The sequence below is a fragment of the Protopterus annectens genome, chromosome 3.part0 (genome assembly GCF_019279795.1).
Source record: "Protopterus annectens isolate FY-2018-M chromosome 3.part0, PAN1.0, whole genome shotgun sequence".
NCBI classification, from domain to species: domain Eukaryota; kingdom Metazoa; phylum Chordata; order Ceratodontiformes; family Protopteridae; genus Protopterus; species Protopterus annectens.
Window position 1 is genome coordinate 1955502028 of NC_056731.1, and position 12379 is coordinate 1955514406.

Genomic DNA, 12379 nt, shown 5'->3' on the forward strand with positions numbered 1-12379 from the left:
GTTTGCAGCTACTCACCACGTTTCTCTAACATCTTTCAATCCAGTCAGCTGTCTTATCATGACCACTTGGCACACAGTTGTAATTGTCACACACACACTTTTTTTTACATGAGATTTAGCTGTTGCAATTGTAGGTACTCTTTACATTTTTATTGGCTAATAATGGTATTTTACAGATGCACATTGTCATTGTACTCCTGCTATCTCACTAAATATACTTTTGATTTTCTTTGTATTGTCTCTCCGTGACTGGTATTGCTCACATGTGAGCAGTGCTCTACCGCTATAAACAGTTTTTAAATAATTTAGGATGACCAGTATTAAATTATGGTAGTTTCCACACTTTTATGTAATGGTATGATGGGTGCTGCCATATAAATGAAAGGGGGTGCACCTCCCATGATGCTCTGTAGTTAATTAGATAAGTCACCATTGTTGCTAGAGGTTTAGCACCTAGTGGGATTAATTTCTGTGAGAATATCGCCTGAAACAGCCTGTCATTTAAATTTGCCAAAGGAGTTTTTGATTACACTGCTTCACACTTCCCAGAGGCTGGGGAATGGGGGAGGGGGGTACCATCTCATTATTAGTTGGCCCTGCACTATTACCATTCATGGAAGAATAGTTACAAATTACATGTATCTGGAGCATTTCTCCCCGGGCTGCTGCTGAAAATTGGTTTTGTTCCAAGTCGGACTTTCCCAGTTAAATAAAATAAAAATAGCATTACATTTTTTCACTAACTTCTTTATTTAGTTTCTTACACTGTTAAATTCACATTTACAGGATTTTCTTTAACTCCCCACAAGTTTTGCTTTCAAGTTCCATTACAGAATGGTGGTCTCCCACCATAGATGTGCAAGAGAATCTGAAGGCTGAATTGTAGTAGAAAAGCTTGATTCTGCATCAGCTTCTAATTGATCTTTTTTGTTTAAAGCTGGCTTTGTTCTTGTTTTTGCAGGTATTTGAAGCTGCTTTGGCTTGGGTGAGGCATGATCGAGAAAACAGGGAATCTTGTGTACCAGAAGTGCTTTGCCAAATTCGTCTTCCACTTTGCCGGCCTCAGTTCCTTACAGACCGTGTGCAGCAGGATGACTTAATTCGATGCTCTCACAAGTGCAGGTAATTAATGCTGATAAAATTTGTCTAGCAGCAAGCATATACAAAAGTGTTGCTTGTCTTTGCGAAGACGCTATTGAAATGTATGACCATAAATCTGATTTCATTTTTACTTGCAAGTGTGTAGATGCTGATATTTTTCTGCTCTCAGCAAATCGAAATTTTCATTACTGAAGTTCATTGCACTGGGGTGTTACCAAATCTTTGACTCATTGGTATGACTTTTTTTGTTTCATTCCTTTTGCTAACTGACCCAGAATAGTCATGTATCACCAGGGTATTATGCTTGGACAATAAGCAAATTCTTCTGACAAGGAAGATTACATGTCTCAGTGTACATGAACCCCCAGCAACCAGTTTTAGCTGGGTATCTTTAAGCAGACTTGAAACAAGAAAAATTGGTGTATGATGTTACAAGGTACTTTGTTAGTGTTCCTAATTATCAGTTCTGCAGTTGCACAATAGAGAAAAAGTTAGACTTTCTTTAGAGCTGGTATTAACTTTGCTCTTTGAAGTGGTGCTACACTTTCACTATCCTAATTGCATTTATTTCCTTATCAGATTTCTAAGCACAAAGTAGATCTAGAATTCTGTCCCATTCGTAATTTTTTATTTTAGAAATGAACTTGCATGTATGTATTTATATATCATACATGCTTGTCTGTGTTTGTAGATAGTGGATGATGTGTGTCACACTTGCTGAGTTTCATATAGGCTTGTATTTTTATTTACATTTGCATATATGTATTAGATATGTATGTGTGTATGTATATTATACAGCGACCCCACATTAATATTCAAAAACGTGCGCGCTGATTGGTCAGCGTGCACGTTGTAAATCTGAGTTATTGTAATGGAAAAAGGTCCGGTTGCCCAGACTTTTTCCATTACTGTAACTCCACTGTCTCGCTATGTTAAACGAGTTTAACATAGCGAGACAGCTTTAAAAAAACAACTGAGATTTTCTGTTGCTTTTTTTTAAAGCTGTCTCGCTATGTTAAACCCATTTAACATAGCAAAACAGTTTGTAAAAAGCAACAGTGATCTTGCTTTCTCAGTTGCTTTTGCCCACAGCTCTGATGTACGGCGTAGACATACGCATGCGCAGTACATCAGAACTGCTGCAGAATACCAGACAGCTGCGGAAGGGCAGTAAGGAGGCATTATACAATGCCATTACTTAAGAAAAGTAATTATTTTTTTCTTAAGTAATGTCATTGTATAATAGCAATAACCCACTTCTGGGTGTGGGTAATGCTGGATTTACCCATGGTTGGCTTTGTTTGGCCACTCGGCCTTTGCCCTCGTGACCAAACCACACCATCCATGGGTAAATCCAGCATTACCCACACCCAGGTGTGGGTTATTGCTATAATATTTCATGTACAGACACACACACAGACATAATCTGTCTTAATAATAATTACTAGTTGGTGTGAGAGCCATGTTATGAACTAGAAAGTCAATGAGTTTGTTTGTATCCATCTTACCAGTGTCATCAGTCAGTGTAACTTGGACCCATTCATACTAAAAATAAAAAAAAAAATTCACATGTATATTGAAAATACACACACAGCATCTCCAGACACAGCAAGATGAAACTAAAATTGACCCTTACAAATGAATTGTACAGTTAAAAAAGCAACTGAATGAAATACAATTTGTGATTTTAAACAGCCAGACAGAACAGCATTACCATCAAATCAGGCAAATGTGAAAATTGCACTAAATACTATTGAACCACGCATATATACAATAGACCTAAAAGATAAAAGGGTGTAGCTAGCTGTTCTGGCACTCCCCCCAAATTTTAAGTTGAGGGACCAAAATAGTCTGTTCTCTAGTCTTGTACTCCTGATCTAAGGAGCTAGCCACATCTGTTAAATCCCTGTTTCTCAACTTAGTGAAGGAACAAAAAAAAAAGTCCGTTCCCTTATCTGGTACTTCTCAACTAGCCAGCCCAAGTCACTTCTTTGTCATCTGTTCCTGATGTTTAAACTGTAGCAAACTGCTTGCTATGTTTGTAACAAGCAGCTACTACGGTTTCTGCCACACATGGAGCATTAGAGTTTTAGTTCTTTTTTGTTTTACTGAATACTTTTTATTGATTTTCAGAAACATAAAATATATACAGTATGTGTATCAAAGAAGTTCTGACTGCAGATGCAAATCTATCTGCCACCCCATTTTCATTGCTGGCATTAATTTCTGAATGCCAGTAATGCACTGAAGACTAATTGGATCAGCATGGCATCTGTCGATTGCATCCACTAACACTTTGCACACAGGGTGCTGTCCCCTTTAGCCAACCCTAGTGATGCTGCTGGTAAAACATTTGAAACTAACCTTTGGCACATGGCTGCAGCAATACCCTGAAATTATACAAACATTTTAAAAGAAAAGTTAACTTGCATCAAACAGTAGTGGAAAGCCACCATTAAGCCAGCCCCATTCATAAAAAGTTTGTAACCTTCATAAAACCCTGTTTATTAGATAACTAATGCAGTTGCCACATCATAGTGAAATTAATAGGAAGTAGTAATGCAAAAAAAATGCATAAATGAGATTGTGCGATGCATAAAATAGTCTTGTACTGCAGAATTAGGGGGCTCATTTTATGACGTGTCATGAAAGTGCAGCGTTTAATGTATCAGACCGTAGATACTGTATCACTCGTAGAAAATATTGGGAATCCAAATGAAAGTGGTTAGCTGTGAGTGAAGGATTACAGTTTTTCAGTAAAACATGCAATAAAGATGTGAAGTGTACAGTTATACTGGCTTTCTCAAAGAAGTTTACTTAATTAGACATAATCTCCCTTTGGCAAAACCATACTATTGTGGATCTAGAGCAAAGGAATCTTTTATATCAGAGCTTATGAAAAAAAAAAATCACAAGCCACTTAATGATAGAACTGCTTCTCAGTTCACATTGGAATCGCTTACTTTATCAAGTCTGTATCTTCTGTAATATGTATCACCAGTTTGCTTCTACCAGAAATTGTATGCTCTAATGGTATAATTGTTGTAAATATTGTAATTCTAAAACCTTTTGTAACCCTGTATATGGAGCTTTTCTCCCCAGGACTCCATTGAAAATGGGTTCATCTTGGCCCAATGGACTATCCTGGTAAACCAACTGCAAATAAATAAAATAAATAAATAAATGTTAAACATCTTTGTATATTAGGCTTGCTAGGCTGGTGGGTCTGTCTTCCAGGATCTGGAGTGTGAGTGTGAGGTGTGAGTGTGAGTGGCTTTATGAAATAGCATAATGATAGCCATGTCCCATACCTTAGGAACATATCCTGTGGTTGTGCTTAAGCTGAACAGATTTAGAAGTGGTTTAGAGAGGGTGCATTTGGCTCTGTTTAAGTGACCAGAACAATTGGCTAAGCCTGTAAAGGTGGCACTTTTAGCTTTGGAGATTATAGTTAAGACATGTTCCATAGTCTTGGGGAGACAAAGATATCAGAAGACATTGGAGAATTTGTAGAACTTTTTATGGTGTCATGTTGGCAGTAAAATTAATTCCAGGTTTATTAGCAATGTTTTTATGGTTGGAGTAATACCATTATGAATTTATTCATAGCATTGCTGAGTGCTCTCTCTTAGGCATAGGATCTACTGTTATACTGATGTTTGTAGTAAAATAAGGCTTTATGAGGCAGTCATTTGCTATACTAAGACTTGTAACTGTGAGCGCTGGAATAGCAAGACCGAGTAAGGGAAAATGAAGACTTGTGTATACGAAGTTCAGTATTTTTCTCTGTTGTAGTATTCCTTTTTCTCTGAAGTAAATTTCATCTTGGAGCTTGTGTGTGTGTTTGTGTGTGTGTTTGTGTGTGTGTTTGTGTGTGTGTTTGTGTGTGTGTTTGTGTGTGTGTTTGTGTGTGTGTTTGTGTGTGTGTTTGTGTGTGTGTTTGTGTGTGTTTGTGTGTGTGTTTGTGTGTGTGTGTGTGTGTGTGTGTGTGTGTGTGTGTGTGTGTGTGTGTGTGTGTGTGTGTGTGTGTGTGTGTGTGTGTGTTTGTGTGTGTGTTTGTGCCTGCCTGATGATTCACTCTCTAGTTACTCTGACATTTTTGTTTGAATTCTACTTGGATGTTAAGACTTTGTGGCTCTAGAAGGTTTGTAGTCTGCAGCTTTTTAGGTCATTGACTTGAGTACAGTAGAAGTGTGACCACGAATTGCTGCCAGCACTTTAGTCCTGACACTTAAAAGCTTCATAAGAGATTTATTATTTATTTATTTTTTTAACTTCAGCATATGCTGGCTTAGTGTGATCTTGCTGGCGGTATTGGTGAGTTTGTATTAACCGATCATCTGTATAAGTGAGAGGGTGGTCTCCAGGCTTTATACTGGCCCTCTCCATACACTGGAAGTGATGGACTGGTCACCAAAGGCATCTTTATTTTCATCCAAACAATAAGCCGTTCCTAGTTGAAACTCTTCCCCACCCCATAATGCCCTGCTGTCTACTGAGTCTCCAGATCTCATTGCTGCCATTGACAGCTTCATTGAGTCACCATGCAGCTCACGCTGTTTTGAGAGGGTTTCTCACCTAATTGAGGAAAGCAAAGTGAATTTTATAGTTATTCTTTCTCATTATAAACTATCTAGCAGATACAGCTTCTCTAACTTTTTTGACAACTTCCGGCATATTTTTCCCTGACTTAATCAGATCTTTTCCCTTCTTATACCTTCCCCATTCCTTATGTAATAATAATAAAAAAAAAATTCCATATTTTAATTCTTAATATCTTTTGCTGTTTCTTTGAATTTTTGGTAGAGTTCATTGCAACCCTTTTAGGAAAAAGGATGCAGAGACCTTTGGTTTTAAGAAGCGCAAACAGTGCGGTCACAAGATCTGTCCCAAGACTCGCACGAAATGCGGGCTGTGTGCTTGCGTCTTCTGGAATTAATCTGTCAATTTTTCAAGAACTTCAGTTCCTGGGCTCTTCTAGACTGATGTAGCAAAACTGGCCCTCAAGGGCAACTTAAATCCAGTCTAATGCAAGACAAACAAGGAAAGAGCAAAATAGAAGGAAAAAGAACCTCTGTCAAAGATTGCCCAGAAAAAAAAGAGAAGGACAATCAAGGGCACCAAGATGTCCATTCTGGAGAAGCCTTCCACAGCAGTTGTATCTAGGCTAGTAGTAACTTCATCACCCAGACCAGGACGTTCCAGCATGGTGACTTCATCCAGATCTGCTACTCGTCTTTGACAGGAGTTGTCTGGAACTATGAACTCTGCTACATGGAGTGGGGAGCTTTTCCCACTTCCTTTCCTTATACCCCACATCAGCTGTATTCATTCATTTATCTGTGTTCCTCTTGAGGCCTCTCAACTGGATCGGGACAATATGATGTCAGTGTTTATAAAGGCTGAACTTCAGTTTGGCGTCCTTTTGGCCACCATGGTGTGTAGGGCAGTCTGAGAAGAGTACTAAGACACCTTTCTTTGTTTCTACCCTGGGCCCAGTTTCAGCTCCTGTAGTTTCAGAATTCGTGAGAGATCCCATGCTGATGTTCTCAGTGCCCATGGAGAAGACTCTCTTCAGCATCAGTTCGTCAAAGCCAGTGGAGGCACTAGCCCTTTTGCCGTCAACAGTGACACCCTTCTAGGCCCTAGGGGCTCAACACAACATGCCCAGTGTCTACTCTGGTGTTTAGCATTTTGGGGCTGTTGTGACTGTTGATGCCATTAGTCTTTGATCCCTCCACGCCAAAATCCTCCCAGGTAACCCCTATGCTGAAATACTCAGTGCTGGTGTTCAGAGTTAATGGCCATTCCTCTGCTTCTGCACTGATGAGATTGGCAGCTGTCTTTAACCCCTGGGTACCTTATTTGATGGTTTGACAGAGGAGGGCAGAGTCCGTCTTTTTTTACGAATGGAGATATGCTCATCCAGTTTCATCTCTAGACACCATTGAGGTGGAGCCCTTCATATGTCTTGCTTTAGGACCAAGAACCTCATATGCACCAGTTGTTGAGGCATTTGGTGCTTTCTCCATAAGGCAGCTGACTCCTCTTAGGCAGAGGCATTGCAAGATGATGCATCTATGCTCCTCACAGGAGTTCCCCTCTCTGGGCTGGGCACAGATCTTGAAGGGGAGGTTCCTCCAGTCCCATTTGGTGAAATCCTAGAAATGAGACAAAGGGGTTTATGGCTGGTTTGATTCTGCCTCACTGGAGGAAGAGATCTTTCAAGAGGTGTATACCCCCCCCCCCAAAGCTGTCTGGGTGGTGCTACCCCAGAAAAGCTAATAGCCACGGTTTACTCCAAAGGAGTGTAAAGACCTGTACATAGAGCCCGTCCCTTGTAAATCTGACTAATGTTGGCCCCCAAAGATGGGAAAGACTGGAACAAGGGGCCCCTTGCCAGAGGATGCTCTGGTTGCCCCTTCTCCTAATAGGGATTCCTGGATAATGGGCACACTTGGAAAGCAAGTATTTGTCGGGTACTAATTTTCCATCCAAGTGATGAACTGTTTGGCACATATATGGTTTTGGAGGAAACTAGTCAACAAACCCTGGAAACTCTGAAGTAGTTGCCCACAGGCGACTTAAGGAAGCAACTGGAAACCATATGGCAGTCATTCCGTCTTGTCTCTATTCTTACATCTGTTACATAATTCGGAGGATGGGGCAGCAAAATTGGGCATTGCAGTGCTTGTCAGGCATGGCTGCACTTCACAGATTTTGTGGAACTTTAAGGGGCTTTCATCAGTGCTCCCTTTCATAGAGCCTGTCTTTTTGGGCAGGTCATCAAGGACAAACTACTGCAATGTGAGCAAGAGGGCAAGATGCTCACAGCTGATGGGGTTAGATTTTTGATCCCTCAGCCGTTCAGAGAAATGGGAAGGGTAGCAAAAATGTCTGGTTTTGGAAATCCCAGTAGTCCAGTACAAGCAGCAGTATGGCAGAGGGAATTTATCTAATAACGAATGCTCGAAAGGCGGCGATGGTGTGCATAACAAGGGGACTGTCAAGGGGTTTATTAGTATGAACCCTGAATGGTTGCCTGACTCTTCCACTCTGGTGGCATTTGGGAAACGTTTTTCCCTGCATCCTTCCACGTGGTTGGCCGGCACGCTACAAATAGCTCAGGAAAAATATATCCAGAGACTCTTCCTTCCATTTTTAAAGTTGCCTAAGCACCAAGAGAAAAATGTGCTAAAACTGATCCATTAACATCTTGCCTCTAAAGGGAAGAAATTGCATAATTACAGCATGATCCAAGAGTAATCCATAGCTATAGTTTAATAAGCCACAGGTTCAGTATATTAAATTATTATAGGGCTGAAATGTTAGTATAAATGCAGACAGCATCTGTCTCGCCCATATAGAATCTCATGCATGTGCATATTAAGAAAATAAGGACATTTTAGAAAGGAAGAAAAAAGCATTTGCAGTGAGTCTCTCAGGCTTTTGAAAGCATTCATTTTATTACAGGAAATGTCACCTGGTTCTTTGAAGAAAACTGGGGCTGTTGTGATGGGTGCATCACTTAAAGCAGGTATAGGATGCACCACTGTGCCATGATTAGCAGGCCTTGAATTTGACAAGTACTGTTATTAGTACTTTTTTCTTGGAGCTTTCATCACTGATTGTGTTAGTCAAAAAGTGAAGAAATATAACTAATTGGCTAATTGTTAGTGTGTCATGCCTTTTGGGTTAAAAAAGAGAAGTTGTGGTCTAGTGATTGTGTAGCTTGTCTGCTGGCTATGTCAATATGTTACCTACCAAAGTCTGATGGCTCTGAAGTATTCTCTTGGGTATGTAATGTTGTTTGCCCGTAGCCTTTGATATGATAAATGTATTAAAAGTAATTTGCAGTAAGTTAACAGACTGGTAGCTTCCCATTAGTATAGTTGTGTTGAAACAATAGTATCACAGATGAAATTATAAAGGCTGAAAAATGGAAGGCCAACCAGCACACAAAAACAAAAATGTTTTAGAAAGTTGTTAAAACAAGGATGCTCAGCCACCAGAAAGTAAATAATTTTAAATTCAATGCATGTTGTGGTGGTGGTCCTGAAGGGGAGGGTTGCTGCAAGACTCACCATGAAGATTACTTTTTAATATCCAGTTTTAGAAATTCTAGTTGGCCTAGCACTCTCTGATGTGCCTGTCAGATAATGGACTGCTCTACCAGAAGTGGATTCTTAGGACCTTTGGCACGTCTTTGTAGAGAGCTTTGCCCCTTCACCCCAATAAGTATTCTTTTCCAGAGTGGTACAGCATCATGAAAGGGGTACATTACATTTTCTCTAGGTTATTTGATTACTGAGTGCAGATATTAGCCAGTTCCCTGATCAGTGTATACTTTCAGCTCTCAAACTGCTTTCAGTTTTATCACATGACCATATGAAGAAAACTCAGCACTAATAGCTGTGTGCATAATTCTCGTATATAGTCTTTTCTAGGACTGTAACAACACCTTTGTTTCTAAAGGGTTTGGAGACAATTTAACCATGCACAAATAGCTGATAATAAGATCTTTTTAAATACATTTTAGAGCTTCCACCAATGCTGCTGACCTTCAGTCCTTTCTCCATTCAATGCTGTTTCATGGATTCACAGGAGGGAGAGTGATGCCATTGTAGTAGCTGTGGAAGATGTATGTATATTTTAGTAAATGCTAGAGGACTTTTACATTAAGATGAGCTGTCCTTGGTGGGGAAGAGTGCACATTACCACTTCATACATGTCAAATTTAGCTTCTCCAAGTTTTTATTCCTTTGGGAAGTAAGCTTAGTGTTTTAGTCCTAGCATTTTGCTTATTTCCCAGTAAGAGGATGCATGGATAGGTACGAAGTTTGTCTCCTCTGATGGAAAATGGGATGGAACAATTGATGGTATCCTTCATTTCACTGTTGCAGTGTCATTACAATAGGATCCTACAAAGTGACCTGACATCAATGATATACCAAGCCTTTAGGTTGCTTTAAAATTACACAGTACATCGTATACTCAGCAGCAGCATAGTGTATAGTGGCGATCGAGGATTTACTGTCCTCGAACTTCTTTGCCCACCAGTCAAGCTCCATCCTGTTGATCATCTTTGGTCTGAATGCCCATTCTGTTGCTGGCTCACCAAGCTGTTTCAAGATGAGCAAAGTGCCCTGTTGGGGGTTATTTACCTAAAATTTTCATATTGTGGTTGGTTTGCACCAACTGGATTCTTCCGGGTCCTAAGCCCAGAAGCCTTCCATTAGGCCTTCTGCTAAGCTCCAAACCACAAACTGCTGTTAAACCCCCTACATCCAGGCCCTCTTCTAGTTCTCAAATGCGTTTTGGCAAGGAAGATTTTAATTCTCTTTTAATTAGGAGGATCTCAATCTCTCACCCAGCATTTCAGCTTCCCTCAGCCCCCAGAGAAGAGACCTAGGCAGAGCCCCCTGAGCCAGTGTCTCTTGATGATCTCTGCTGATGAATCAGACATAACTGACCAGCCTGAGGCTCCCTTCTCCAATTTTTGAAGATTCTGATGCTGAAGAATCCATTCCAGCTGCTTCCCACCAGAAGAATTCTCCTTTGGGAAACCTTGCATGCCATCGCGAGGAACAGTTCCAATGGCAGCAACAGGATTTTTCCAGACTCCAGAAAAAGACTTAGGACCTTTCTGCACCTCCCACAGCACAGGCCCTTAGCTATACCTCCTGTTCCTCTGTGGTGGATGATGCTTCAATGATGTTTGTCTGCAGCTCCAGATTCTTTACTCCCAGCCCCTGCCAAACCAGACAGATTTTACCAGGGTTGCTGGGGATAATCATCACCACCTTCCTTACAAGGCCCCACTTGCAGACCCAGAAACTATATCCCAGGGTCCCAAGGCAGTAGTCAAGCACTCATATGCAGCTAAAACCCTATTCCTTCTGGAAAGGGAAGCAAGGTCACTAGACAGATGGGGTAAAAGGTCTACACTTCAGCTACTCTCTCAGCTAGAGCTTTAAACTGTCAGTTTCATGATACAATACCAAGAGTTTATGCTTGATCAGTTAACTAAAAAAACTAACCACTGATGAATCTCTTGATAAGAAATATGTATTAGAGATGGTAAATAACATACAACAGGTTAGCAACCATTCCTTAAAATGTGGCTATGATGCACTGGTAAGCTTCATTTAGATCAGCCATGACAGGCACAGTGATAAGAAGGCATGCATGGCTAAAGGAACAAGCTTTTACCGGATCATGTTAAAGCTTAAGTTGCTAGATGCTCCTGCTATGGACAAGACAAGTTTGTTTGGTACAACCTGCCCAGCAGGTTATGAAGAAAATGGAAGAAAAAGGCAAAATCTGTTCAAACTGTTAAAGATTTCTTGCAGGTTCAACTCCCCAAGGTTTAGCATGTGAACTGGCCTGCCAAAATTGGTCCTTTCCCTGACTCCACAAAATTTCAAAGGGGCAGGAATAGACGCTCAGAGGCAGAAACCAATCCAGAGGAGGTGCCTACAGAGGACCTTACAGTGGCAAGGTAACAACAGAGGCACAGGACACAGCCACTGCCACTACATCATCAGCACAACCACAGTGACTTAATCCTAAATCCAGCCTACCAGGGAACAAATAGCAGCTCCTCTAGGCGGAAAGTTAACCTTATTTTCAAAGAACTGGCACTACATAACAAAAAAGACAAGTGGATTTTACAAACCATAGATCAAGGTTACCGGGTTTCACTTCCACACTTGCTTACCAGTCAAAAGAGAATGCCAAATCTACTCTCCAAATCAAAAACAGAGGCTCTGCCCAGATAATGGAGAGTTAGCAAACATGAGAGCTGTGGAAAGAGTGCCAACAGCAGAACAAGGAAAGGGTTCTAACTCAGACTATTTATTCCTAGTTCCAAGAAAGGAAAAAGTTGGAGACCACCCCCTAATTCTGAACCTAATTCGTCCAACCTTAAATACATACATCATTGTCCCAAAATTCAAAATGCTGGACCTCTACAGCAACTTCTTCCCATGCTGGGCAAGGAGTCTTGGCTGTAACTCTGATCTCAGCTGAGGCATACCTGCCACGTCCCCATTACGACCAATCTGCAGTGAAGACACCTCAGATTTCTTGCAGGATCAGAGCACTATCAATTCTCACCGCATTGCCCTTTGGCTTTATCTACTGCGCCCAGAGTATCTACAAAATGCCTGGCATCAGTAATCGCCCCATTGCAGACTACAGGGAATTCAAATTTACCCATACCTGGACGGCTACTGCCTGCTATGGGACAACAAAGCAAGCTGACAACAGATTTACA

At 40.8% G+C, this 12379-nt stretch overlaps 1 protein-coding gene across 2 annotated transcripts in view; it reads left to right on the forward strand.

Annotated features, from left to right (window-relative positions):
- Positions 1 to 12379, forward strand: part of KLHL18 (kelch like family member 18) — a 698878-nt gene that overhangs the window by 475669 nt on the left and 210830 nt on the right. For both annotated transcript variants that reach the window (XM_044066030.1, XM_044066031.1), the window contains exon 5: positions 962 to 1122. In XM_044066030.1, coding sequence (XP_043921965.1) covers positions 962 to 1122 — 161 coding nt within the window. The remainder of the gene's footprint in view (positions 1 to 961; positions 1123 to 12379) is intronic.